Raw genomic sequence first — 25,206 nt, forward strand, 5'->3', positions numbered from 1 at the left:
TAGCCTGCAATTAAAACCAATTGACAAAAATGTGTAAAGCACATAAAAAACTAATGCAGTAATTGCACCTGAATTGTATTTGTGCCAGGGGGCTGCCGCGTACCCAGAAAATGAAGACCAGCAGCAGAGGCTGCGAGAGGCTGCTGAAGGGCTACGGGTCGCCACCAACGCAGCCGCTCAGAACGCCATCAAAAAGAAACTCATTCACCGACTGGAGGTGAGGACATGCATTATTATCCCACCTCCCGTTTAGTGGTCCTCTCTGTGTTTGCTCCTGCCTTCTAACACACGGTTTGAACATAGCAAATTATAGTGGAAGACTCTAATGAAATGTAAAAATCTATTATAAACCCTTCTCCAAAATGAAAATCCTGTCATCATTTACTTATCCTCGTGTAAAGGACTTTTCAGGTAGACCAATTTTGTAGTAGAATTCAGCGTTCTGGTTCTGTTTGGAGTTCTTCCTTACATCTACCATCCGTCCTCACACATGGAATATTCTTTCTTTATACAAAGATGTTTTCCCTCGCCTTCTTTTGCTATTGCTTGAAAAGTGTAGCATGTTGCCAATTTTTGCTTCATCTTTTTTCGATGGACATGTAGTGTCTCTTTGAGTAGAAATCTCTTTGTTTTCTCAAAATGGTGCAGCCTTACCAGATGTAATAGTCCACAACTGTGTCCACATCCACTATTTCCTGTGTTAGTAATTATTGACGCTGTAATCCATTGTTATTTGTCTGGAACAGAATGCAGCTAAGCAGGCCGCAGCGGCAGCGACGCAGACCATTGCCGCCGCCCAGAATGCAGCTGCATCCAATAAGAACACCATGTCTCATCAGCAGCTCGTGTTCAGCTGCAAGGTATTGTGGGTACAATTGTTTTCAGAGAAATTTATCAGGAGACTCATTTATAAGAGGATGAAAATTTGAAATAAACTATTCTGACTTTGGTTTTGTGGATGCTCTCCAGGCTGTGGCAGACCATATCCCACAGCTAGTTCAGGGAATGAGGGGCAGTCAGGCCCATCCGGAAGATCTTGGTGCCCAGCTAGCCCTTATCATCGCCAGTCAGAGTTTCCTGCAGGTAAAACACACAATTCTGTGTTTGCTTAGCACTCCTGATTTGGCATTAAATCATCCTCATGTTGTTTTTTTGTCATTGTTTGTGTTTTGTTTGTCTCCAAACAGCCAGGAAGTAAAATGGTGACGTCTGCTAAAGCGGCCGTTCCGACGGTAACCGACCAGGCAGCTGCGATGCAACTTGGTCAGTGTGCCAAGAACCTGGCCACCTGCCTGGCAGAGTTGCGCACAGCTGCACAGAAGGTACCCACAGTACACCACCTCGAAACACCTTTAAACACTTTTTTGACACAAAATTGTTCATCTTTCTGTATTGTGTCGTAGGCTCATGAGGCGTGTGGTCCTCTGGAGATTGACTCTGCACTCAACGCTGTTCAGACTCTCAAGAGTGAACTACAGGATGCCAAAATGGCCACAAGGGAAGGACAACTCAAACCACTACCAGGACAATCGGTATGTGAAATGTACCTCATAAAAAATTTTATAATCACACTTGTTTGCAGTACCATTTTTTACCATAACTTCTTCACAACGCTTGTGTCTGTAGTTGGAGAAGTGTGCTCAGGATTTGGGAAGTACATCTAAAGCTGTGGGCTCCTCCATGGCTCAGCTACTGACCTGTGCCGCCCAGGGCAATGAACATTATACTGGTGAGATGACTTATGTGGCTTTACAACATATGAAACAAAGTACTTCAGGAGAATCTATCAGTGCTGAATACAAAACGCACAATATTACAAACAGAACATCCTATTAACCAATTATTATGTTTGGGTTAAGGCCTTTGCTTAGTAGAGGATGAACAGCAAACATTGATCCATGAACATGTCTTGCTTTGTAAATCATGGTTTGAATAAAACATTTAAAAATATATATATCTTAAGCAATTTACTATTGGTTCAAGATATATCTTCTTGAATGTGTGTTTGCTGGGAATCAAACCCAAGACCTTGGAGCGCCTAGTGCAATTCTCTACCACTGAAGTGAAGTGAAAGCCAAATATTTAGCCCATTCAAGTAGGGCTGCACGATTAATCGCAAACATTTAATAATACGTTTTTATTCCAAACTCACTTCATAATAACAGTTGAGCATCCTTCTGTGAGATGATGTGGTTTCTTACACAGAATAAAGCCTTGTGCACACTGGGACGATTATCGTGCGCATGCTTATCGCCGACGATTAACGCCTCGTGACTAAACAAAGGGCGCCAATGTGAGTGTGCACACCGACACGCAAAACGGGAAGCGTAAAAGCGTCATTTAAAAAAAAAAAAAAGTTTTCTTTTTCTGGGGTTTGACACGCAGCTAAGCCCTATGAAAAATTTTTGGGTGTTATTATGGACAGTGATTTTAAACTAATTTTATCAATGAGACAACTTTCCAAGGTGAAATCTTTTCTGTCTTTTAACGACTTTCAAAGACTTGTGCATATTTTTATTTCAACTCTCCAGGATGATTGTAATGGCCTCTATATTGGCATTAGTCAGGCCTCTCTCTCCAGACTGCAGATGGTCCAGAACGCGACAGCTCGTTTGTTGATGGGTTGATGGGTGCCTAACAACGGGAACATATTACCCCTATTCTCGCCTCTCTTCACTGGTTACCTGTCCAGTTCAGGATTCATTTTAAGATTTTGGTGTTTGTTTTTAAATCTCTTAATGGATTAGCACCCAAATATCTTTCAGACCTGATTAAGCTTTATGCTCCACTAAGGGCTCTAAGGTCCGCTGACCATTTGCTTTTAGTTGTTCCACGGGCAAAGTTGAAGAGCAGGGGTGGCCAAGCTTTTTCTGTGGTGGCCCCGAAGCTCTGGAATAGTTTGCCCCTTTATATTAGACAAGCTCAAACACTTGCTGTTTTTAAATCTAGCCTAAAAACTTATTTTTATAGTATGGCATTTGACACATCTGAGAGCTGCTTTCTTATTGTTTAATTGTGTTTTTTTCTTTTTTTTTCTTTTCCTTTGTTAGTGATTGTTTGTATTATTGATATTTTAGTCTTAGTTTGATAAGCACCTGTTGTTTTTAAAAAGTGCTTTATAAATAAACTTTGATTTAATGATTTGATTTGAGCGTTAAAAACTGGCCAACCCAATGAGATTGGGGCTTTTGTTCGCGTGCCTGTAGCTGCTGAAGTTACAGTAAAACACGACTTGATGGTGCTCAAGCACAAAACGGTCTTGCCGAGCACACATTAATACCTAAGAAGAAGACGACAAAGAGGAAGTAAGAAGACGAAGAAGAAGATGCAACGAGTCAAGATGAATGTAGAGCTGCTGGTCTCTTTGGTCTCTGAACACAAAGAACTTTATGACAAACGCCATGTCGACTACAAAAATCTCGATAAGAAGGAGTTGTTATGGAGAGGAAATACCCATGTTCTGTTTGCCAGTTAGCAAAAAGTGTGTAAATGGTTTTGGCAAGCACGTAAATACTGGCTCTATTCTTCTGTGTGACAAGCGAGTGTCAGAAGTGTAAAGTTGCACAGCAGCACTTTGTGTGCCGGGGGATTTTTGTTTTTCAAAAAGCGCCATCTACTGTCAGGGAGTGGATTTGCACGTTCACTCGGCGCATCGCCAGTGAAAATCGCTTGGGTATGAACACAAAGACGCTTCAAAAAACACCTTGAAAAACGCTGGCAATTATCGCCCCAGTGTGCACGAGGCTTAAGGCACACAACATGTTATTTCATAGTATTCAGTACAGTGATAAAGACTATGTCGAAGTAAAATATACCTTATTATCATGAAAATACCAGAGAAGGCTTGAAGAACTCCGATAAACCATATATTGTCGTAGTCGTGTGTTTATTTAGCCTGACGTCGTCATACTCCGATTCTAGTCAGAATATGAGTCTGATACTGCTCCATTGGGTGATTATGGGGCGTGTTTCAACCGAACCAGGAAAGAAAATTGGATAGACCTACAACCAATCAGAGCAACGGAGTAAGTGACGTATTTGAGCGACGCATAGTTGTCAACAGAACTCAACTGCACGCACTCTGCAAGAAGTAGAAGAAGAAAATGAGTGTAAACAATCTTTGCCAGTGTTGTAAAAATAATTTAGGATACACGGGGTACTTACCAACACAATCATCATTTTTGAGAGAAATGGTAAAGGTGAATGCATATACGAACAAGTTCTCCGTTTAGGATTAGAACGAATTCAACCCAAGGCGCTCTTTGGTGACGTGGATGATTACGTTACTGTTGATCATTTGTCCATCATCATATAAAGCCCGCCCTGATAATTTGATTTGTCCGAACAGCTCTGGTTCGAGCATAGTTGCTCCACTACGGATCAAGTCCAGACCGAACTTCCCGACCTCAAATGTTGTGGGCGGGGCTAAGTTCGGCTGGCATCCAGGCTAGTGTTTATTAGTCATGTTTAATCAAAGCGTTTCAATCTTCTGTTTATTCAGCTACAGTGATACTATGATGCCCATAGGGATTTCCAGGAATGACGTGCTTTATCGTACTATTGCGGGCATATTTCTGTGCCAGAGCGCCCTCTGGCATTCAGACGGAGCTGCATTTACTGCTGATCACAGAGCCGTGCTTCACTGACAGACTGCACATAAAGAAATCACAGCCTTTGCCAAATTGCATGCAGTTTTATTTTGATTAATCGTGCAGCCCAACATCCAAGTTAGTGCACACACACATTCGCTGCAGTGCCTGGGGAGTAACTGGGGGTTAGGTGCCTTGCTCAAGGGCACCTCAGTCATTTCCTGCCGGTACTGAGAATCGTACCCGCGACCTTCGGGTTACTAGTCTGAGTCTCTAACCTTTAGGCCACAACTGCCCCTAAGAAGAAGCCTCCCCGTCGGGGAATCGAACCCTGGTCTCGCGCGTGACAGGCGGAGATACTGTCCACTTTTTATCATCAAGTGTCTTGTCATTTTGTGAACAAAAAATGCATTCACAAGTTTTTCCTTCAGCGCTACTTATTCTGAATTAAAGGCATGAAAACAGAAGAGAGAGCGATACTGTAACTTACCTGCACCTCCCATCAATTTTTATACTCTGTCTGGCTAGATCGCTGCTCTCAGGAGAGCTTCTGAAGACAGATTTTAATGGCACGCTCAAACAAATCCCCCCTCTTCCACTTCGGCTCCTGCAGCTTCTCAAGCCAAGGGTATAACTAACCCCCGTCCCTCATTAATCTTATTTTCACTAGATTTAACATACCATCAGCAATTGGGCTCTACTTGGCTGGATAATGCAATTTGATGCAATTTGCCTGCATTGGCCCTTCCCTATTTTTCGCTTTCAGTTCTATAAGTAAAGGCCAGATCCCATATGGCACCTCATTTTCTTTCCATGCTTATTTGTTGGAACAGCAGGGGCTTTCTGGGTCAACCATGCACCAAATCGAGGCTTAAAGATTTATTTGGAACAAGACATTTGGGCTGAGTGCTTCAAAAATGTCTTTCATTTTGCAATTACAGTTTATTACACTAATGTAGTCTGTAAATGTAAAAACAAGATTAAAGTGAATGTGCTGTACGGATATGAGTATGTGGATGACTGGTATGAATTATGGCAGATACAAGTGTTGATATATGAGAGAAGAGTTTGATTGAATGGCAATATTATTCTGCAAGCCTGTGATTCAATGATCCAAATGAGACAAAAATCACACACAAATTGGCAAAACTAAATGAAGGCATTTGCAGTCTTTCGCTATGATAGATATACACTCACCTAATGGATTATTAGGAACACCATACTAATACGGTGTTTGACCCCCTTTCGCCTTCAGAACTGCCTTAATTCTACGTGGCATTGATTCAATAAGGTGCTGAAAGCATTCTTTAGAAATGTTGGCACATATTGATAGGATAGCATCTTGCAGTTGATGGAGATTTGTGGGATGCACATCCAGGGCACAAAGCTCCCATTCCACCACATCCCAAAGATGCTCTATTGGGTTGAGATCTGGTGACTGTGGGGGCCATTTTAGTACAGTGAACTCATTGTCATGTTCAAGAAACCAATTTGAAATGATTCGAGCTTTGTGACATGGTGCATTATCCTGCTGGAAGTAGCCATCAGAGGATGGGTACATGGTGGTCATAAAGGGATGGACATGGTCAGAAACAATGCTCAGGTAGGCTGTGGCATTTAAACGATGCCCAATTGGCACTAAGGGGCCTAAAGTGTGCCAAGAAAACATCCCCCACACCATTACACCACCACCACCAGCCTGCACAGTGGTAACAAGGCATGATGGATCCATGTTCTCATTCTGTTTACGCCAAATTCTGACTCTACCATCGGAATGTCTCAACCGAAATCGTGACTCATCAGACCAGGCAACATTTTTCCAGTCTTCAACTGTCCAATTTTGGTGAGCTCGTGCAAATTGTAGCCTCTTTTTCCTATTTGTAGTGGAGATGAGTGGTACCCAGTGGGGTCTTCTGCTGTTGTAGCCCATCCGCCTCAAGGTTGTGCGTGTTGTGGCTTCACAAATGCTTTGCTGCATACCTCGGTTGTAACGAGTGGTTATTTCAGTCAAAGTTGCTCTTCTATCAGCTTGAATCAGTCGGCCCATTCTCCTCTGACCTCTAGCATCAACAAGGAATTTTCGCCCACAGGACTGCCGCATACTGGATGTTTTTCCCTTTTCACACCGTTCTTTGTAAACCCTAGAAATGGTTGTGCATGAAAATCCCAGTAACTGAGCAGATTGTGAAATACTCAGACCGGCCCGTCTGGCACCAACAACCATGGCACGCTCAAAATTGCTTAAATCACCTTTCTTTCCCATTCTGACATTCAGTTTGGAGTTCAGGAGATTGTCTTGACCAGGACCACACCCCTAAATGCATTGAAGCAACTGCCATGTGATTGGTTGATTAGATAATTGCATTAATGAGAAATTGAACAGGTGTTCCTAATAATCCTTTAGGTGAGTGTAATCTCATAATAGCAAATATCAACCAATTAATGAGATTGTAAATATATCTGTCGATCACTGTAATAGATATAATTTCATAATTCCAAATGTCAGTCGATTAATTGGCTTGAGAGACGCTATGATAAATATAACATCAGAATACCAAATATTGTTCTGCCGATATATCGGTTAATCCCTGACTGATACAATCTCAGAATGTCAAATATTGGTAGATGAATCAGTCCTAAACCCAGATATTAGTTAAATATAATCAATACATTCTCATAGTGTCAAATGCTAGCAGATTAATCGGCCAAATATAATCTCAAAATACCAAATATTGGTCAGCTAATTGGACAACGGTCAATTTACATAATATTGCCAAAAGTATTGGGACACCCCTCCAAATCATTGAATTCAGGTGTTACAATCACTTCCATGACCAAAGGTGTATAAAATTAAGCACCTAGGCATGCAGACGCTTCTACAAACATTTGTGAAAGAATGGGTCGCTCTCAGGAGCTCAGTGAATTCTGCTACTTGGCTTGCTGCGATAGTCGGTGTTGCTGGTGTTACCGGTGTTCAGACACAACATCGGTTACATCACTTGCCCACCGCGGCACCGCCCCCACCATCGTTTTGATTTTTATAGTAATAAAAACATTTAGTTCAGTTAGTGAACAGACACTAAAAACTGAACAAATCCGCTCCTAGAAGAATGGTCAAAATTTCCCATAAACACACTCCTAAACCTTGTGGAAAGCCTTCCCAGAAGAGTTGAAGCTGTTATAGCTTCAAAGGGTGGGCCAACTCCATATTAAACCCTACGGATTAAGAATGGGATGTCATTAAAGTTCACATGCATGTAAAGGCAGGCGTCCCAAAACTTTTGCGAATATGGTGTAGGTCAATAGAAATAAATATCAGAATGCCAAATATTGTCCGATTAATTGGTCTGGCTGTTATATCGGTAGATCATAGTGATGAATATAATCTCAGAATGCCAAATATTGGCCAATTAATCAGTATGGCTGTTATATAGGTTGATCACTTAGATAGAGAAAAACTCAGAATGCCAATTATTGGCTGATTAATTTGTCTATTATATCGGTAGATCGCTGCGATAGCTATAATTTCAGAATGCAGAATATTGGCTGATTAATTTGTTTGGCTGTTATATTGATAGATCACTGTCATAGATATAATCTCAGAATGTCAAATATCATCCGATTAAACGGTCTGGCTGTTATAATTTTTGGGCATATACAGTCATGTGAAAAGAAAGTAATCCCTATTTGTATTCTGTTTTATGGATCAGGGCACAATAAAAATCATCTGGTCCATAGCAGGTCTTAAAATTAGGTAAATACAATACCAGAATAATAAATTAGGTAAATGAACAACAACATGACATTACAAAAACAAACAAAAATAAAGGCAAAATGGAGAACTTGCCATGTAGAAAAAGTAAGTGCACCCCATGATTCAATAGCTTGTAGAACCACCTTTAGCAGCAATACCTTGAAGTAATCATTTTCTGAATGACTTTTTCAGTCTCTCACATCATTGTGGAGGAATTTTGGCCCACTATTCTTTACAATGTTGCTTCAGTTCATTGAGGTTTGTGGACATTTATTTATGCACCGCTTAAGGTCCCACCGCAACATTTCAGTCGTGAGATCTGGACTTGGACTGGGCCAGTGCAACACCTTGATTCTTTTCTTTTTCAGCCATTCTGTTGTAGAATTGCTGGTGTGATTAGGATCATCGTCCTGTTGCATTACCTAATTTTGGCCAAGCTTTAGCTGTCGGACAGATGGCTTCACATTTGACTCTAGAATACTAGTTCATGGTCGACTGACTGCAGGGTGCCCAGCAGGTCCTGTGACCGCAAAACAAGCCAACAATCATCAGCGTGGTGGACAGTTGGTATGAGAGGTTTGTGCTCATATGCTGTGTTTGGATTTCGCAAACATGGCTCTGTGCATTATGGCCAAACATCTCCACTTTGGTCTCGTCTGTCCAAATGACATGGTTCCAGAAGTCTTGTGCTTTGTTCAGATGCAACTTTTAATATATCCACTTTTAACTTTAATATTTGGTATTCCCACCTTTTGCAGCAATTACAGCGGCACATCTCTCTGGCATAGTGTCAATATATTTCCTCCGAGAACTTCAACACTAATGTTATCCCATGCCTTCTGCAACTGAAGCCAAAAGCGTCACTAAGCCGTGCTGCCATGTTCTTTTTAGAGAAAAGAGGTTTTATCCTGGCAACCCTTCCAAACATGCCATACTCGTTCAGTCTTTTTCTAATTGTACTGTCATGAACTTTTAAACGTAACACGTTAACTGAGGCCTGTAGAGTCTAAGATGTAGCTCTTGGGTTTTTTGCAGTTTTTCTGAGCATTGCACGGTCTGACCTTGGGGTGAATTTGCTGGGATGTCCACTCCTAGGAAAATTGGCAACTGTCTTGAATGTTTTCCACTTGGGAATAATCTTCCTCACTGTGTTTGGAAAATGGCCTTATGAGCCTTCCCAGATTGATGGGCAGCCACAATTGCTTCTCTAGGATCATTGCTGATGTCTTTGCTCCTTGGCATTGTGTTAACACACACACCTGAATGCTCCAGACCACCAAACTGCCAAAACTTCTGCTTTTATAGAGTCACACTTGCTGATGATCAATTAATCAAAGGTATTTGATTAGCAGCGCCTGACTGCTACTTACCCTCTTAATTCCTTTGGAAGCAGTAAGGGTGTACTTAAGCCGCGTTTCCACCGAAATTACCCGGAACAATTTGTACCAAGAACTTTTTTTCCCCCAGACCTGCTACTGTCTGCGTTTCCACTGCGGTCTAAAGTACCGTGAAGATTAGGCAAATTAGTCCAGAGACGGGGGACTGCGTGCGACTGTTCCTCCCAGTCAGCGACGGACAGTAATCATTTTTGTGCAATACTGTCTGCAACAATAACAAGTGGAGGAGATGCAAGCAGCGCTGCTTTAGCTGGTTATGTGGATTACTAAAGAGGTAATTAACAAAATGGCGGAAAAGGGACGAGCACTGATACTAAAGCGTATTCTGAAAGCTCGTAAAGCTAGCAAACATTGACCGTGAGATTGCTGAGACAACGCGCGCCATCGGACAGAAAGAGCAAGACTGATATTTTCTGAACGCAGAATGAACCTCGCAAAAGACTTTTAAAAATGCCGGTTGAAATAAAATTCTGCGCGAGCTCAACCGATCAGCATGTTCAGCGCCCAAGTCCCACCCCCGAAAGTTCCGGAACTTTGAAAAAGTACCACCTCGCGAGCAGGGTTGTTCGGAGGGGGAAATATTTACCTGGAACTTCATTTAGACCCTGATTCCTGCGGTCGAATCACACCGAGTACCACCCCAAAGTCCCTAGTTCCTGGAGAAGGTTCCTGCGGTGGAAACGCGGCTTTAGTTTGTCACACATGGCTTCTCCATGTTGGCCTAGTTTTTGTTAAATAATGACACGGTGTAACATGTCATGTGTTGTTGATCATCACAGGTTGTATTTACCTAATTTTAAGACTTGCTTAGGACCAGATCCTGATACGTAAAACCATAGAATTCAAAAGGGTGTACTGTACTTTCTTTTTCACATGACTAGAGTGGTGGCCAAAATTATTAGAACACTTGGCATCTGGGAGTCGTCTGATTGGGCCTGAATTTATTTTCCAAGAGGACATTCTTCTAACTATTGCCGGAACTACCTGCGACGGAAGGAATCTGCTGGAACATTGAAAATGATGGACTGGCCCCCTCAAAGTCCGGACCTCAACCCCATCGAGCACAATTGGGGCGAGTTGGACAGATCTATTGTACATTCAAAGGAAAGCCTTTGGCTTCAGTTGCAGAAGGCATGGGATAACATTAGTGTTGAAGTTCTCAGAGGAAATATATGGAAACAGGTGGACATACCAAATATTCAATTTAAAAGTGGATAAAAACAGTACAACTCACTTTTATTAAATTAAATCATGTTTTGGAGGCAAAAAAAGGTCAATATTTTCAGATCTGTCAGGTGTTCCACCACTGTATATCATTCAATTGCTATAATCTCATAATTGTGTGTGTTTGCGACAGGTGTGGCAGCAAGGGAAACGGCTCAAGCTCTGAGGACATTGGCTCAGGCCGCGAGGGGAGTAGCAGCGAGTACCTTGGAGCCTCAGGCTGCGGCGGCTATGCTTGATTCCGCTTGTCACGTGATGGAGGGCTCGTCCATGCTAATCCACGAAGCCCACCAAGCCCTGGTGTGCCCTGGTGATGCTGAGAGCCAGCAGAGATTAGCACAGGTAGGACGACGTAGATTCAAGCAAAAGTTTAAACAACACACAAATAAACAGACGTCTGGCCATCTGTGAGAAGATTTATTAATTGAAAGTAGAAGTTACTCAAGGGTTCATAGTTTCCAAAAAACAATGGTATATATCTACTCTATTTATTTGAAGCCAGAATACTTTTTTTTGTCATCTTCAGCTACTTTGTTAAATCCAGATCAATCTCCCATCAGCTCCCTCTTGGCAATTATCTCCAATAAACTGAGCTATTTTCTATTGTCTCTCTGTTTCTCGGCGGCCCTTTTTTCGGAAGGTGCCAGTGCGCCTCCTGATTCGAACAGGTTCCTTTGGGACGCAAACATATTGCTTGGCATATGTCTGTGACAGTGGCATAAATTAGAGACATGGATTTCTCTGTTGTGCTGAGGGGCTGATTTAAATTTTAGATTCAAGCTGCATCTCTTTGGGGCTTTGTAGAGTTATTGATGGGAGTGTATGTGTTGGGGTTTTTTTCAGGTGGCGAAGGCCGTCTCTCACTCCCTGAATAACTGTGTAAACTGCTTACCTGGACAGAAAGATGTGGACATGGCTCTCAGGAGCATTGGCGAGGCCAGTAAAAAATTGCTTGTGGAAAATGTGAGTACTTTGTCAGTTCTTTGTAGCTACTAGCAAATCTAAACCTCAGTGATTAGAAGAAATCGTTATTACGTACATTTTTGCCGTTTATGAATGTTTTACATAGAAATGAATGAGGCCCAATGAGTTTATCAGTGATGAACTCAACCAACTCTGACGTTTTCACCCTCTTCGGTTTTTCCAGCTTCCTCCATGCTCCAAATCCTTCCAAGAGGCCCAGACTGACCTGAACCACACGGCTGCCGAGCTGAACCATTCGGCGGGGGATGTGGTGCAGTCTTCACGTGGGAGCAGCGGCCAGCTGGCTGTGGCTTCTGGGAAGTTCAGCCATGACTTTGACGAGTTCTTAGATGCCGGCATTGAGATGGCCGGACACACTCAGGTACGGTTTCAATGCCTTTTCAGAGCTGGGAGACAGTTCATGAGAAATTGCATTGGTACAAAATCCCACTTACATAACTGTATATTGAACAAATATGTTCTTTCTCTCTGTGAATTTGTGACTTTGCAAAATGTTTGGTCACATTTACTGTTGCTCAGCAAAATTTTGTGAGTGAAATCCAGTCATTCAAATAGGAAACCACACAATTGGGAATATTGTGTGAAGACCGATTTTGATCAGTCGGTCAGTTGGCCCGGATGACCAATAGAAAGCTGCTGTAAGCTTTGCTTCATACATGCTACACTATTGACAATAGATGTTTTCCATTTCCTCCATTCCTCCTGCATTTTTAATGGGACTGCGCCTTTATGCTCACTAAGGCTGCATTTGTTTGATTGATTACAAATACAGTAACAATAGTAGTATTGTGAAATATTATTACAATTCAAAATACATGTTGACTAATTTGATATATTTTAAAATGTCATTTATTCCTGTGATGACGAAGCAGAATTTTCAGCATCATTACTCCAGTCTTCAGTGTCACATGATCCTTCAGAAATCATACTGATTTGCTGCTCAAGAAACATATCTTGTTATTATCAATGTTGAAAACGGTTATGCTGCTTAATATTTTTGTGAAAATTGTGATATATTTTTTGACAGGATTTGATGAATAGAGAGTTTAAAAGAACAGCGTTTATTTGAAATAGAAATATATTCTGTAACATTATAAATGTGTTTAATGTCACTTATGATCAATTGAATGTGTCCTTGAATAAGTGTTAATTTCTTTGAAACAACACCAAACTTTTGAACAGTAGTGTACATTATATACAGGGTTTGACATTAACTAGCCACTGGGGCTAGTGGTTTTCCAAAGTTACTTGCCACTCAGCATTTTCACTGGCCACAATTTTGACATTGATACCATGGAGAAAAACTGCCATATAGATTTTTTTTATATCATCTCATAATTTGGCAGCAGGTATATTAGGCTTCTGTCACTTTAAGACCTGATCTTTTATACTTTTACACGTTTTCTTTCTCAACTGTTGACGTTCACTTAAAACATAATTGACTACTCGCCAAGACCGGCATTTTGACATTACTTTGTGTCTATTTGACTGTTTAAGTGCAATAAGGCAGCAAAAACTCAATTTAATTCTAAGAGGCAGCGTTATGTGTGCACACTTTGCGTGTGAGCACACAATCTGCAGGAATTAGTAAAATGATGCGCAATGCGCACAATCCCACACCGAAATTTAAGCCCTGTAACACCAACGATATTCATCCAGAGCAAATTAAACGAATCAGTGAAGGGAGGCGGGTTTGTGTGTAACTCGCTGTCGGAGAGATGAGAGAGCGAGAAAGCGCAGCTGGTATTGTGTATCTATTCTGCAGAAAATTTGTATTGGAAGAGTTTCGGTATCAATATGTATCGAAAAATCTATATTTTTGACAACACTACATTGCACTTAGTTTATTATTTCAGATGCCTTCAAAAGACTACAATTGAAAAATGTGTATATTATATATAAATTTCAACTCGGCGGGTGTTAATGTCAAGCCCTGATTATATGCACTATGGACAAATGTATAATTATTGAGTCCAGGTGTTTCATTCGGACCCATTTCCGCATGTGTATAAAAGCACCTAGCCATGCAGTCTGCTTTAAAAAACATTTTTGATAAAAATGGGTTGTTCTGAAAAGCTCACTAAATTCATGCATAATACTGTTATAGGATGTCACCTTTGCAGTAAGTCAGTTCGTGAAATCTCATCGATGCTAGATATTCCATGGTCAACTCAGGGTTCCTACGGGGTTTGGAAAAGTATGGAATTTGATTTGAGTGATTTCCAGGTCTGGAAAAGTATGGAAAAAATAAATCGGAGTATGGAAAAATATTTATGTTTCCAGACGATTGTCCCTATTTCATTTTCTAAATATAAAATTAAGAATTTCTAAATGTATATAATAAATATATACACAATCGTTTTTTCAATGAATGAAAAACTTGTAGCCTGGCAGTAAAGGTCAGACCTGTGTGTTCCTTCCTTTTCTCAGTTCAACAGTGGTTAACACAGCACTTTGTAGTTTGAGAAAGCAAGTTGGGTTTGAGGATAAAACAGAGTCGATGGTGGAGTTCTTAAAGGAATAGTACACCCAAAATGAAAATTTGTCATTTATTCACCCCCATGTCTTTCAAAACCATAAGACTTTATTATATTAACATTTTTAATATTTTAAATCGGAGAGATTTCAGTCCTTTTATTAAAGGACTTGTTCACCCCAAAATGAAAATGTCCTAATCATTTACTCACCTCAATTCCATCCAAGATACCATGACTTACTTTCTTCAGTGAAAGATAAATTAAGTTTTTGAGCAACCAACTGAGTTGGTTGCCATTTTGGATGGCATTGGGGTGAGTAAATGATTAGTACATTTTCATTTTGAGGTGAACTAATCCTTTAAATATCTTCATGTGTCCAAGATTTCCAAGATTAACAAAAGTCTTATTAGTTTAGAAAGACATTTGGGTAAGTAAATTATGATAGAAATTAAATTTTTGGGTAAATTAATAACCCTTTAAAAAAATTGTGACTGATTTAACATTTTGATCGTTAAGGTCACAAAAGGCAATATTTTAATATAGGATTTCTAAATATTAGATTGCCTACATAGAGGTTTTGACTCAGAGTGTAACATACTTGTCGGTGCCGATAGCATTGTGGGTAAGTGCGTCGCCATGTAGTGCTGTTGTGCTTCGGGAGACCCGAGTTCGAGTCCTGCCTCATGGACTTTTCCCAATCCCGCCCCCCTCTCTCTCCCACCTTACTTCCGGTCTAGCTACTTTCCTATTCTAATAAAAGGCAAAAACGCCAATACTAAATCTTTAGAATGTAACACTTGTTAGCAGTTGAATTTGAAAACATTTTATCAGAACAAGTTAAATATGGTCGGAAAAATCTGTAGGAAGTCTGGAAATTCGAGTCTGGAAAAGTATGGAATTTTGAAATGAAAATTGTGTAGGAACCCTGTCAACTTGAAGCGTTTAAACTCATCCACGAAGCGGAAGGTCATGTAAAGTCACAGAGTAGGGTCATCGAGTGCTGAGGTGCATGGTTCCAAACTTCCACTGGCATTAATATCAGCATGAAAACTGTGTGGCGGGAGCTTCACGGATTGGGTTTCCATGGCTGAGGAGCTGCATCCTAGCTTTGATGGGCGAGTCACCAGGAGAACGTTACCTGCCTGAATGCATTGTGCCGACTGTAAAGTTTGGTGGAGGGTGGATTTTGGTATGGGCCTGTTTTTCAGGGCTTGGACTAGACCTCTTACTTCCATTAAAGGGAAATATTAATGCTTCATCACTCCATTTTGGTCAATGCTATGCTTCCAAATTTGTGGGAATAGTCTGGGGAAGGCCCTTTTGTATTCCAGCATGACTGTTCCCCAGTGCACTAAGCAAAGTTTGGATGAGTTTGGTGGGGACTTGACTGGCTTGCACAGAGCTCAACCCATTCAAACACTTCTGGGATGCACTAAACAGAGATTGCAAGCCAGGCCTTCTTGTTCAACATCAATGCCTGACCTCAAAAATGCTCTACTGGAGGAATGGGCAAAAATTCCCACTGAAACCCAGAAGAGTAGAAGCTTGTTATAGCTGCAAAGCAGGGACCAACTCCATATTGATGTCTGTATTTAGAATATGATTTAATTACAGTCCCTGTTCATGCAATGGTCAGGTGTCCCAATACTTTTGTTCATATAGTGTATGTTAATAAGTTACCCAAAAAGAAAAAGAAAAAAAATCTTTATATGCATTTTAAAGTTTTGATTAATTTGTTAATTTGCGCCTCTCATCCAATTCACTCAGGCACATAATTGTCCCAGAGAGCATGAAGACACTCCGCCCTAATGAAATCTTTGATGATGTTCTGGTTCTGCATGTTTTGTTGATTAATTTGGAGAGGCGCAAGTGCTTGATGGAGCGTGACGTACCCATTAAAGGAAGACTGAGGGATAGTGAGGGACACAGAGGTCTGGAAGGACAGGCCAGAAGCCATCAGCAGATCTGTGAGACTAGTGGCCATCTAAATAACAAACAGCCACAGTTTGCTATTTTAGGGCAAAATTACAAAAGCATATCAAATTTGCTCATGAATATGAATTATGTTGTATCGTGTAATTAATGTTCAGTAGGTCTACATGCTTTGCTGAAAGGCAAATAATGACAAATAGGCGCTAGGCGCTTGCCATTTACCGCCTTTTTCGGTCTGTTCCTCTCACGTCTGCAGAACATGTGAAATATGGCACATAAATAAGTCATTTGGACCACTTTTATGATACTTTTATGCTGCTTTTACATCCTTTTTAAAGCTTGAAAGCTTATGATATCTGCATAGAAAAGTGATCACGGTAATTTTTTTAAAATATATTATCTTTTTTGTTTCTTGTGGGTTTAAAACAAAATGATAGTAGTATAATTTATGGGTGAACTATCCATTAAAATTTTTGCCATAAAATATAATCTCTTTTCAAAGAACTGCACATTTTTCTGATAAAATAAAGTTGAAAAACTTTATAGTTTGACTGCCGGCTGAGCTGCCATCTTCTGTTTTCACAGTCCAAAGATGACCAGATCCAGGTGATTGGCAACCTGAAGAACATCTCCATGGCATCCAGTAAGCTGCTGTTGGCCGCCAAGTCCCTCTCCGTTGATCCAGGGGCTGCAAATGCCAAGAACCTCCTCGCAGCTGCGGCACGGTAGGAATGAGCTTCATTCAGTGGCCTGGGGAGAGTTTAGTGTTCATTAGCCAGTCAACCTGAGGACCAGCCTGCCGGCCAACGGCAAAAAATGAGCTATTCAGCGGAATGTTTTCACAAAATGAGATGCTTTGTGTATGAGTATATAAGAACATACATTCCTTAAAGGAGTTTTGTACGTGTTTAGTAGTGATTGAGTTTTGTTTGTTATTGTGCGAGTATGTTTGTTAATGTGTGTGAGTTTTGTTTGTTATTGTATGTTTTGTGTTTCTTAATGTTAGATTTTTTTTATTATGTGAGTATCGCAGGGAGTGTTGGTTACTTTTGAGTTTTGTTTGTTAGTGTGTGTGAGTTTTGTTTGTTTAGTAGTGCTTGAGTTTTGTTATTGTGCAGGTATGTTTGTTAGTGCGTGTGAATTTTTTTTGTTTGTAGTTGTATGAGTATGTTTGTTAGTGCATGTGAGTTTTCTTATTTGTAGTTGTGTGAGTATGTTTGTTAGTATGTGTGAGTTTTGTTTGATATTGTGTGAGTATGTTTGTTAGTGTGTGTGAGTTTTGTTTGTTATTGTGCGAGTATGTTTGTTAGTGTGTGTGAGTTTTGTTTGTTATTGTGCGAGTATGTGTGTGTGTGTGTGTGTGTGTGTGTGTGTGTGTGTGTGTGTGTGTGTGTGTGTGTGTGTGTGTGTGTGTTTGTGTGTGTGTGTGTGTGTGTGTGTGTGGTTTGTTATTGTGCGAGTATGTTTGTTAGTGTGTGTGAGTTTTGTTTGTTAGTGTGTGTTTGAATTTTGTTTGTTATTGTGCGAGTATGTTTGTTAGTGTGTGTGTGAGAGAGTTATGTTTGTTAATGTGCGAGTGTGTGTGTGTGTGTGTGGGCATGTTTTTGTGAAATATCAGGACACAAATGTGTATAATGACATGGGTATGACATAGGTATTACAAAAAGAGGGTGAAATATGAGGACGTTCCCCATGTCCTCACTTTTCAAAATGCTTATAAATCATACAGGATGAGTTTTTTTTCACAGAAAGTGAACTGCACAGTCTCCTGTGAGGGCTAGGTTTAGGGGCAGGGGCAGTGTAAGGGGATAGAAAATACGGTTTGCACGGTATAAAAACCATTACGCCTATGGAATGTCCTCACATTTCACAAAAACAAACGTGTGTGTGTGTGTGTGTGTGTGTGTGTGTGTGTGTGTGTGTGTGTGTGTGTGTGTGTGTGTGTGTGTGTGTGTGTGTGTGTGTGTGTGTGTGTGTGTGTGTGTGTGTGTGTGTGTGTGTGTGTGTGTGAGTTTTGTTTGATATTGTGCGAGTATGTTTGTTAGTGTGTGTGAGAGAGTTATGTTTGTTATTGTGCGAGTATGTTTGTTAGTGTGTGTAAGCTTAGTTTGTTATTGTGCGAGTATGTTTGTTAGTGTGTGTGTGAGAGAGTTATGTTTGTTATTGTGCGAGTGTTTGTTAGTGTGTGTGAGTTTTGTTTGTTATTGTGTGAGTGTTTGTTAGTGTGTGTGTGTTTTGTTTGTTATTGTGTTTTGTGTTTCTTAATGTTTTTTTTATCATGCAAGTATGTATGTGTTTGTTTGTTAATGTGTGGGTGTGTTTTTGTTTGAGTGTGTGAATTTTGCTTAAATGTTTGTTAATTTGTTTAAATGTGTTTGGTTTTTTAGAGTGGCAGTGGATTTACTTGTATGTGAGTGTTTTTTTAGAGTATGTTTGTGTTTGCTACTGTTTGTTAGTGTGTGTGTGTGTGTGTGTGTGTGTGTGTGTGTGTGTGTGTGTGTGTGTGTGTGTGTGTGTGTGTGTGTGTGTGTGTGTGTGTGTGTGTGTGTGTGTGTGTGTGTGTGTGTGTGTGTGTGTGTGTGTGTGTGTGTGTGTGTGTGTGTGTGTGTGTGTGTGTGTGTGTGTGTCTGTCAAGTTTGTGTGTTCCAACCAACAGCCCCCACTCAGAAATACAGTGTAAATATGTAATAAATAATGGCATAATGAAAATCAAAAAATGGAAAATGGGTTCGACTTTAGGAGCATGATTAAGGGATAGGACATTTTATATATAATAGCTCAATAAAAAGAGAAAAACAATAGAAGTCAGTGGAAAGTACCTATCATGATGAAAAACAATTGTGTGTGTGTGCTTGTGCGTGTGTGCGTGTGTGTGTGTGTGTGTGTGTGTGTGTGTGTGTGTGTGTGTGTGTGTGTGTGTGTGTGTGTGTGCGTGTGCGTGTGCGTGTGTGTGTGTGAGAGAGAGAGTTGAGTGTGCTGCAGAATCCTCTCAGGTGCCGCAGGAAGGCAGCAGCTCCTGAGGGTTTTGGGCTAGATTGATTTCTGTTTCCTTAATGAGGGACGGAGCCTCCACGGAGGAGACTGACTGACACACATACACACGGACACACACATACACTCACCAACATCTAGACTCATATGAGCGTAACAAAACTTGTCCTGATTGTCATGATTCTAATTAATTTGTAAGAAATCAATGTTATTGCCTCCTTTCTAGATTTAGAAGGGGCTGAAAGCTCAATGAGTCTGGAAAAAAAATAGAGATTCGAGACATGTGAATTCCTTAAAGGAGTTTTGTGTCATTTCTGACTGTGTGTGATTTCCTGCTGTGTTTTGTGTTTCAGAGCGGTTACAGAAAGCATTAATCAACTCATCACACTGTGTACCCAGCAGGCACCAGGACAAAAAGAGTGTGATAATGCTCTCCGAGAACTCGAGGTACTTGAACAAACACTCGGTCTCTCAAAAGAGTTTATTAAATGTTATATTTGAGATGTTTTTGGTGAAGTTATCATGATAATGCACTTCTATAAAAGTAAAGAATAAAATGATATACGTTTTTTGTATGAGCTGTGTGCAATGAGATGGGTGCCTGTTAGATCTTCTATGGTGGTCTTTTTCATATACAATCCACATTAGATCTTATTTGGCACAGATTAAAAACAGCTGTTTGTGTGATGCCTCTGTGAAACATTAAAATATGCCGTCCACAGGTCAATAATAGTCAAAAATAGTCAATAATGACGATTGGGGTCTGTGAACGATCAGAATGTGTGTCTCCAATAATCATTTTGAAATGGGTTCGAAAACAAAATCTCTCTCTCCCACATACATACAGGCTGTGCGAGGACTGTTGGACAATCCCAATGAGCCAGTCAGTGATCTCTCCTATTTTGACTGCATTGAGAGCGTTATGGAGAATTCCAAGGTAAAGAATCCGTCACAACATTCCAGAATTATATAAAGATCTTTTTCGTTCCAAATGTTAACACCTCTCTCCGTCTGATCGAACAGGTTCTCGGGGAGTCCATGGCTGGAATCTCACAGCACTGCAAGACGGGAAACGTGCCAGCGTTCGGGGATTGCGTGGGTGTGGCGTCCAAAGCGCTGTGTGGGTTGACCGAGGCGGCGGGACAGGTGAGCTTTTGGCCTGGTAGTGTCTGATACTGCTCCCAAAATGCACTTGCAACATTGTGCTTTAAAAATGCTTTTACAAATTCAATAGCTAAGCTTTACCAACATAATTGGATGTTATTAAAAAATAATCTACAGCGGGCTAAATTTTATTCATCAGGATCAGACCTTGAAAAGTAAGATGTGGTGCTATTGGTTAATTTTTGCTGTCCAAAACTAACATTTAAGGATAATTTACAGTACACAAATGAATCATGCACAGTAAGGGATTTTTATAATATAATATAATAATTGTAAAATAATTAATAAAATTGAAAATCGAAAAGTAAGTTATGGTGTTTTTGTCCACGCTGCATTGTTTGTGTCAGCAGAGAAGCTGCTTACATTTTTTGATGTAAGATTAAACAAATCATTAAAAAAATGTACAGAACGAATTAATCTTGCACAATAAGGAAAATGTATAATATAATATAAAAATGTAAATAATAGTTAAAAAATCTAAAATCAAATGTAAGCTGTGGTGGTATTGGTTAATAATATTTTTAATTGTCCATGTTGGTTTTTTCAGCAGAAAAGTTGTTTCAGAGGTGGAATTTTTTTTTAAATGTTGATGTACGATTGTGAAAACAGACATTTAATCTTAGTTTTTTTTATATTTACAGTTCACAAAAGAATCTTGAGAGAAATGTATAATATAATAATTCTTAGTAATAAAATAATTAGGGCTGTCAAAAGATTAATCACGATTAATCGCATCCAAAATAAAAGTTTGTGTTTACATAATATATGTGTGTGTACTCTGTTAATTATTATTTATATATAAATACACACACATTCATGTATATATTTAAGAAATATTTGCATGTATATACTGTATATACATTTATATAATCTATAATATATATAAATATAAATGTTTTATAAAAATAATATTTTTTTCTTAAATATATACATGCTTGTGTGTGTATTTATATATAAATAATAATTAACAGAGTACACACACATATATTATGTAAACACAAACTTTTATTTTGGATGCGATTAATCGCGATTAATCTTTTGACAGCCCTAAAAATAATATAATATAATATAAAACAATACATTTTTTGTGCCTTACTTTATATTTCTTCAGGCCTCCTATTTGGTAGGAGTCTCAGATCCCAACAGCCAATCAGGTCATCAGGGATTGGTCGATCCCATTCAGTTTGCCAGAGCCAATCAGGCGATTCAGATGGCCTGCCAGAATCTGGTGGACCCGGCGAGCAGCCCCTCCCAGGTGACTGTTTGGCTCCGTAGTTTTAAGTTATTTTTTCGGCTTGCGTTCTCATCTGTTTTTGTTTGTGTAGGTTCTGTCAGCAGCTACCATCGTTGCAAAGCACACCTCTGCCCTTTGCAATGCCTGTCGTCTGGCGTCTTCCAAAACAGCCAATCCTGTAGCCCGGAGACATTTCGTACAGTCAGCCAAAGAGGTCGCCAATACAACTGCTAACCTTGTCAAAACTATAAAGGTACGGCCTGCAGTTAATTACTAACAGATCATTTGGTACCAGAGTAATTGAGAATTGATTGAGTTTTCTGCATTAGCATGAAGACATAAGCTTGGCTGACCATTTGCAAACCATCAATAAGGTTTGCAACTGACCTTTAACCATCAATAAGGCTTTATTTATTTGTATGGGTTGAAGTCTTTTAGCAGATGTGTTCAGTTTCTGCATTGTTTCTCAGGCCTTAGATGGGGATTTCTCAGATGAGAACCGCGAGAGGTGCAGAGTGGCTACGACCCCGCTGATAGAAGCTGTGGATAATCTCTCCACCTTTGCCTCCAACCCTGAGTTTGCCAGCATTCCTGCACAGATAAGCCATGAGGTGATGAAATACGGAATACCACCATATTTCATGTATTATTTATTGTGTGTATGTGTGAGTGCGTGCCTGGGAACTCATTTCACAGAATTTTTTGTGCCAAATTTGGACTCTACGGAATACGGAAGTGAATTAAACTTCAGTCCATCGACTGGCCGCTAGGGACAGGCTCCAGAAGGGAGCAGAATCTCATTGTGCTCCATGTTAAAATGCCCAACTTTACAGCAGAAACAAACATGTTTACAGCCTGGTACAAATTGTGGTTTTGGTCTATACGGCTAATTTTACCCTTCATGACAACTGTGAGGGGGTGAATTTTTTGAGTGACAGGTGGATTGCTGTTTGTCTGTTGTCTGTTAGTCATTACGTCACCTCGGCTCCAGCCACATCCCGCCTCTTTGCCCATTTTCTGTTATCCGAAAGTGACGCGCGGTGCCAAGATGGCAACGGCCGGGTTTGAGGCTTCAAAAATTATCTTCAGAAACCTATGGGTGACGTCATGAACACTACGTCCATATTTTTTTTGCAGTCTGTGGGAATGAAGCAAGTGACTCTTTATGACTAATTTACTCAACCGATTAGTTCAAAAACACTGATTCATTCAAGAATGTAGCAAGTGACTCTTTATGAGTGAGTCATTCAATAATTTACTTAACCGATTAGTTCAAAAACACTGATTCATTCAGGAATGTAGCAAGTGACTCTTTATGAGTGAGTCATTGAATAATTTACTCAACCGATTAGTTCAAAAACACTGATTCATTCAGGAACAAAAAAAGGGACTCTTTATGAGTGACTCATTGAATAATTTACTCAACCGATTAGTTCAAAAACACTGATTCATTCAGGAACAAAAAAAAGGGACTCTTTAAGGCCAATTTATACTTCTGCGTCGAGTGCACGCAGAGGGTACGGCGTACCCTACGCATAGACGCGTTGGATACGCCGTACCCTACGCCGTAGCCTGACGCGCACCTCTCCAAAAATGTAACAACGCGTCAATTCTACGCGGACCGCAAGCGCTGTGATTGGTCTGCCAGAACCCTTCCCTCAGGTCAATAAATAAATAAAAAATCTGCGATAGGAGTGTGTGTGTGTGTGTGTGTGTGTGTGTGTGTGTGTCCAGAAATTGGATGATAGTTCCTTACGTCTGCTATAACACACTATTTTGCAGTCCAGCGATTCTTTATGGTAGTAAATAAATACATAGATCCGCTGAATATAGTTTATTTATTTTCTCATTAAAACCAAAGATGTTAATCAGTAATTGTATATCAAGAACAGGGACACATTAGGGAATATTTCGTGAATGAAGTCTCCGCAACAACAATCGCTTGCTGAGCCACCACTGCTGAAAACAGCGGCCACGAGCTCCGCATAGTTTCACAAATGCATTCCAGCGCCAGATCGCCTTATTTAACTTTACTAATCAACTAGAGATGCTAAATTTGTATTAGACACAACAACTCAAGCTGCAAGAAAAGCCGCTCTCTCACTGCTGCTGATATTCCGACATGAATGTACAGATTCTACACATCAAGCTGCTTCTTCTTCGGCTGTTGTCTTGATTACACCAACATGCCCGAGGACACTGCCTCCTAGCGTCTGCATGTGGAATTGCACATTGACGCAGACAACAGCGCAGAAGTATAAATGCTCACGACGGCGTCGGCTACGCGCGTAGCCTACGGCGTACACTACGGCGTACACTCGACGCAGAAGTATAAATGGGCCTTTATGAGTGACTCATTGAATAATTTACTCAACCGATTAGTTCAAAAACACTGATTCATTCAGGAATGTAGCAAGTGACTCTTTATGAGTGAGTCATTGAATAATTTACTCAACCTATTAGTTCAAAAACACTGATTCATTCAGGAATGTAGCAAGTGACTCTTTATGAGTGAGTCATTGAATAATTTACTCAACCGATTAGTTCAAAAACACTGATTCATTCAAGAATGTAGCAAGTGACTCTTTATGAGTGAGTCATTCAATAATTTACTTAACCGATTAGTTCAAAAACACTGATTCATTCAGGAATGTAGCAAGTGACTCTTTATGAGTGAGTCATTGAATAATTTACTCAACCGATTAGTTCAAAAACACTGATTCATTCAGGAACAAAAAAAGGGACTCTTTATGAGTGACTCATTGAATAATTTACTCAACCGATTAGTTCAAAAACACTGATTCATTCAGGAATGTAGCAAGTGACTCTTTATGAGTGAGTCATTGAATAATTTACTCAACCTATTAGTTCAAAAACACTGATTCATTCAGGAATGTAGCAAGTGACTCTTTATGAGTGAGTCATTGAATAATTTACTCAACCTATTAGTTCAAAAACACTGATTCATTCAGGAATGTAGCAAGTGACTCTTTATGAGTGAGTCATTGAATAATTTACTCAACCGATTAGTTCAAAAACTGATTCATTCACTGATTCATTCAGGAATATAGTAAGTGACTCTTTAGTGAGTCATTGAATATTTTACTCAAACAATTCGGTGTTCAAAAACACTGATTCATTCAGTAATGTAGCAAGCGACTCTTTATGAGTGAGTCCATTGAATAATTTACTCAACCGATTAGTTCAAAAACACTGATTCATTCAGGAATGTAGCAAGTGACTCTTTATGAGTGAGTCATTGAATAATTTACTCAACCGATTAGTTCAAAAACACTGATTCATTCAGGAACAAAAGAAGTGACTCTTTATGAGTGATTCATTGACTAATTTACTCAACCGATTTGTTCAAAAACAATGATTCATTCACTGATTCATTCAGGAATATAGCAAGTGACTCTTTATGAGTGACTCATTGAATAATTTACTCAACCGATTATTT

The 25,206-nt window shown here is 39.9% G+C and overlaps 1 protein-coding gene across 1 annotated transcript in view; it reads left to right on the top strand.

The window, feature by feature from the left end:
• tln2b (talin 2b) overlaps positions 1-25,206 on the top strand; it is a gene marked incomplete at its 5' end in the record, with an annotated part of 116,179 nt that overhangs the window by 45,639 nt on the left and 45,334 nt on the right. The window contains 16 exons of the mRNA XM_079810250.1: positions 89-217; positions 747-860; positions 970-1,083; positions 1,188-1,322; positions 1,404-1,532; positions 1,627-1,729; positions 11,098-11,306; positions 11,808-11,927; positions 12,112-12,309; positions 16,943-17,082; positions 19,702-19,795; positions 20,196-20,285; positions 20,372-20,494; positions 21,624-21,767; positions 21,838-21,999; positions 22,217-22,357. Coding sequence (XP_079666376.1) covers positions 89-217; positions 747-860; positions 970-1,083; positions 1,188-1,322; positions 1,404-1,532; positions 1,627-1,729; positions 11,098-11,306; positions 11,808-11,927; positions 12,112-12,309; positions 16,943-17,082; positions 19,702-19,795; positions 20,196-20,285; positions 20,372-20,494; positions 21,624-21,767; positions 21,838-21,999; positions 22,217-22,357 — 2,145 coding nt within the window. The remainder of the gene's footprint in view (positions 1-88; positions 218-746; positions 861-969; positions 1,084-1,187; positions 1,323-1,403; positions 1,533-1,626; positions 1,730-11,097; positions 11,307-11,807; positions 11,928-12,111; positions 12,310-16,942; positions 17,083-19,701; positions 19,796-20,195; positions 20,286-20,371; positions 20,495-21,623; positions 21,768-21,837; positions 22,000-22,216; positions 22,358-25,206) is intronic.

The sequence above is a fragment of the Gobio gobio genome (genome assembly GCF_949357685.1).
Source record: "Gobio gobio genome assembly, chromosome: 25".
NCBI classification, from domain to species: Eukaryota; Metazoa; Chordata; class Actinopteri; order Cypriniformes; family Gobionidae; genus Gobio; species Gobio gobio.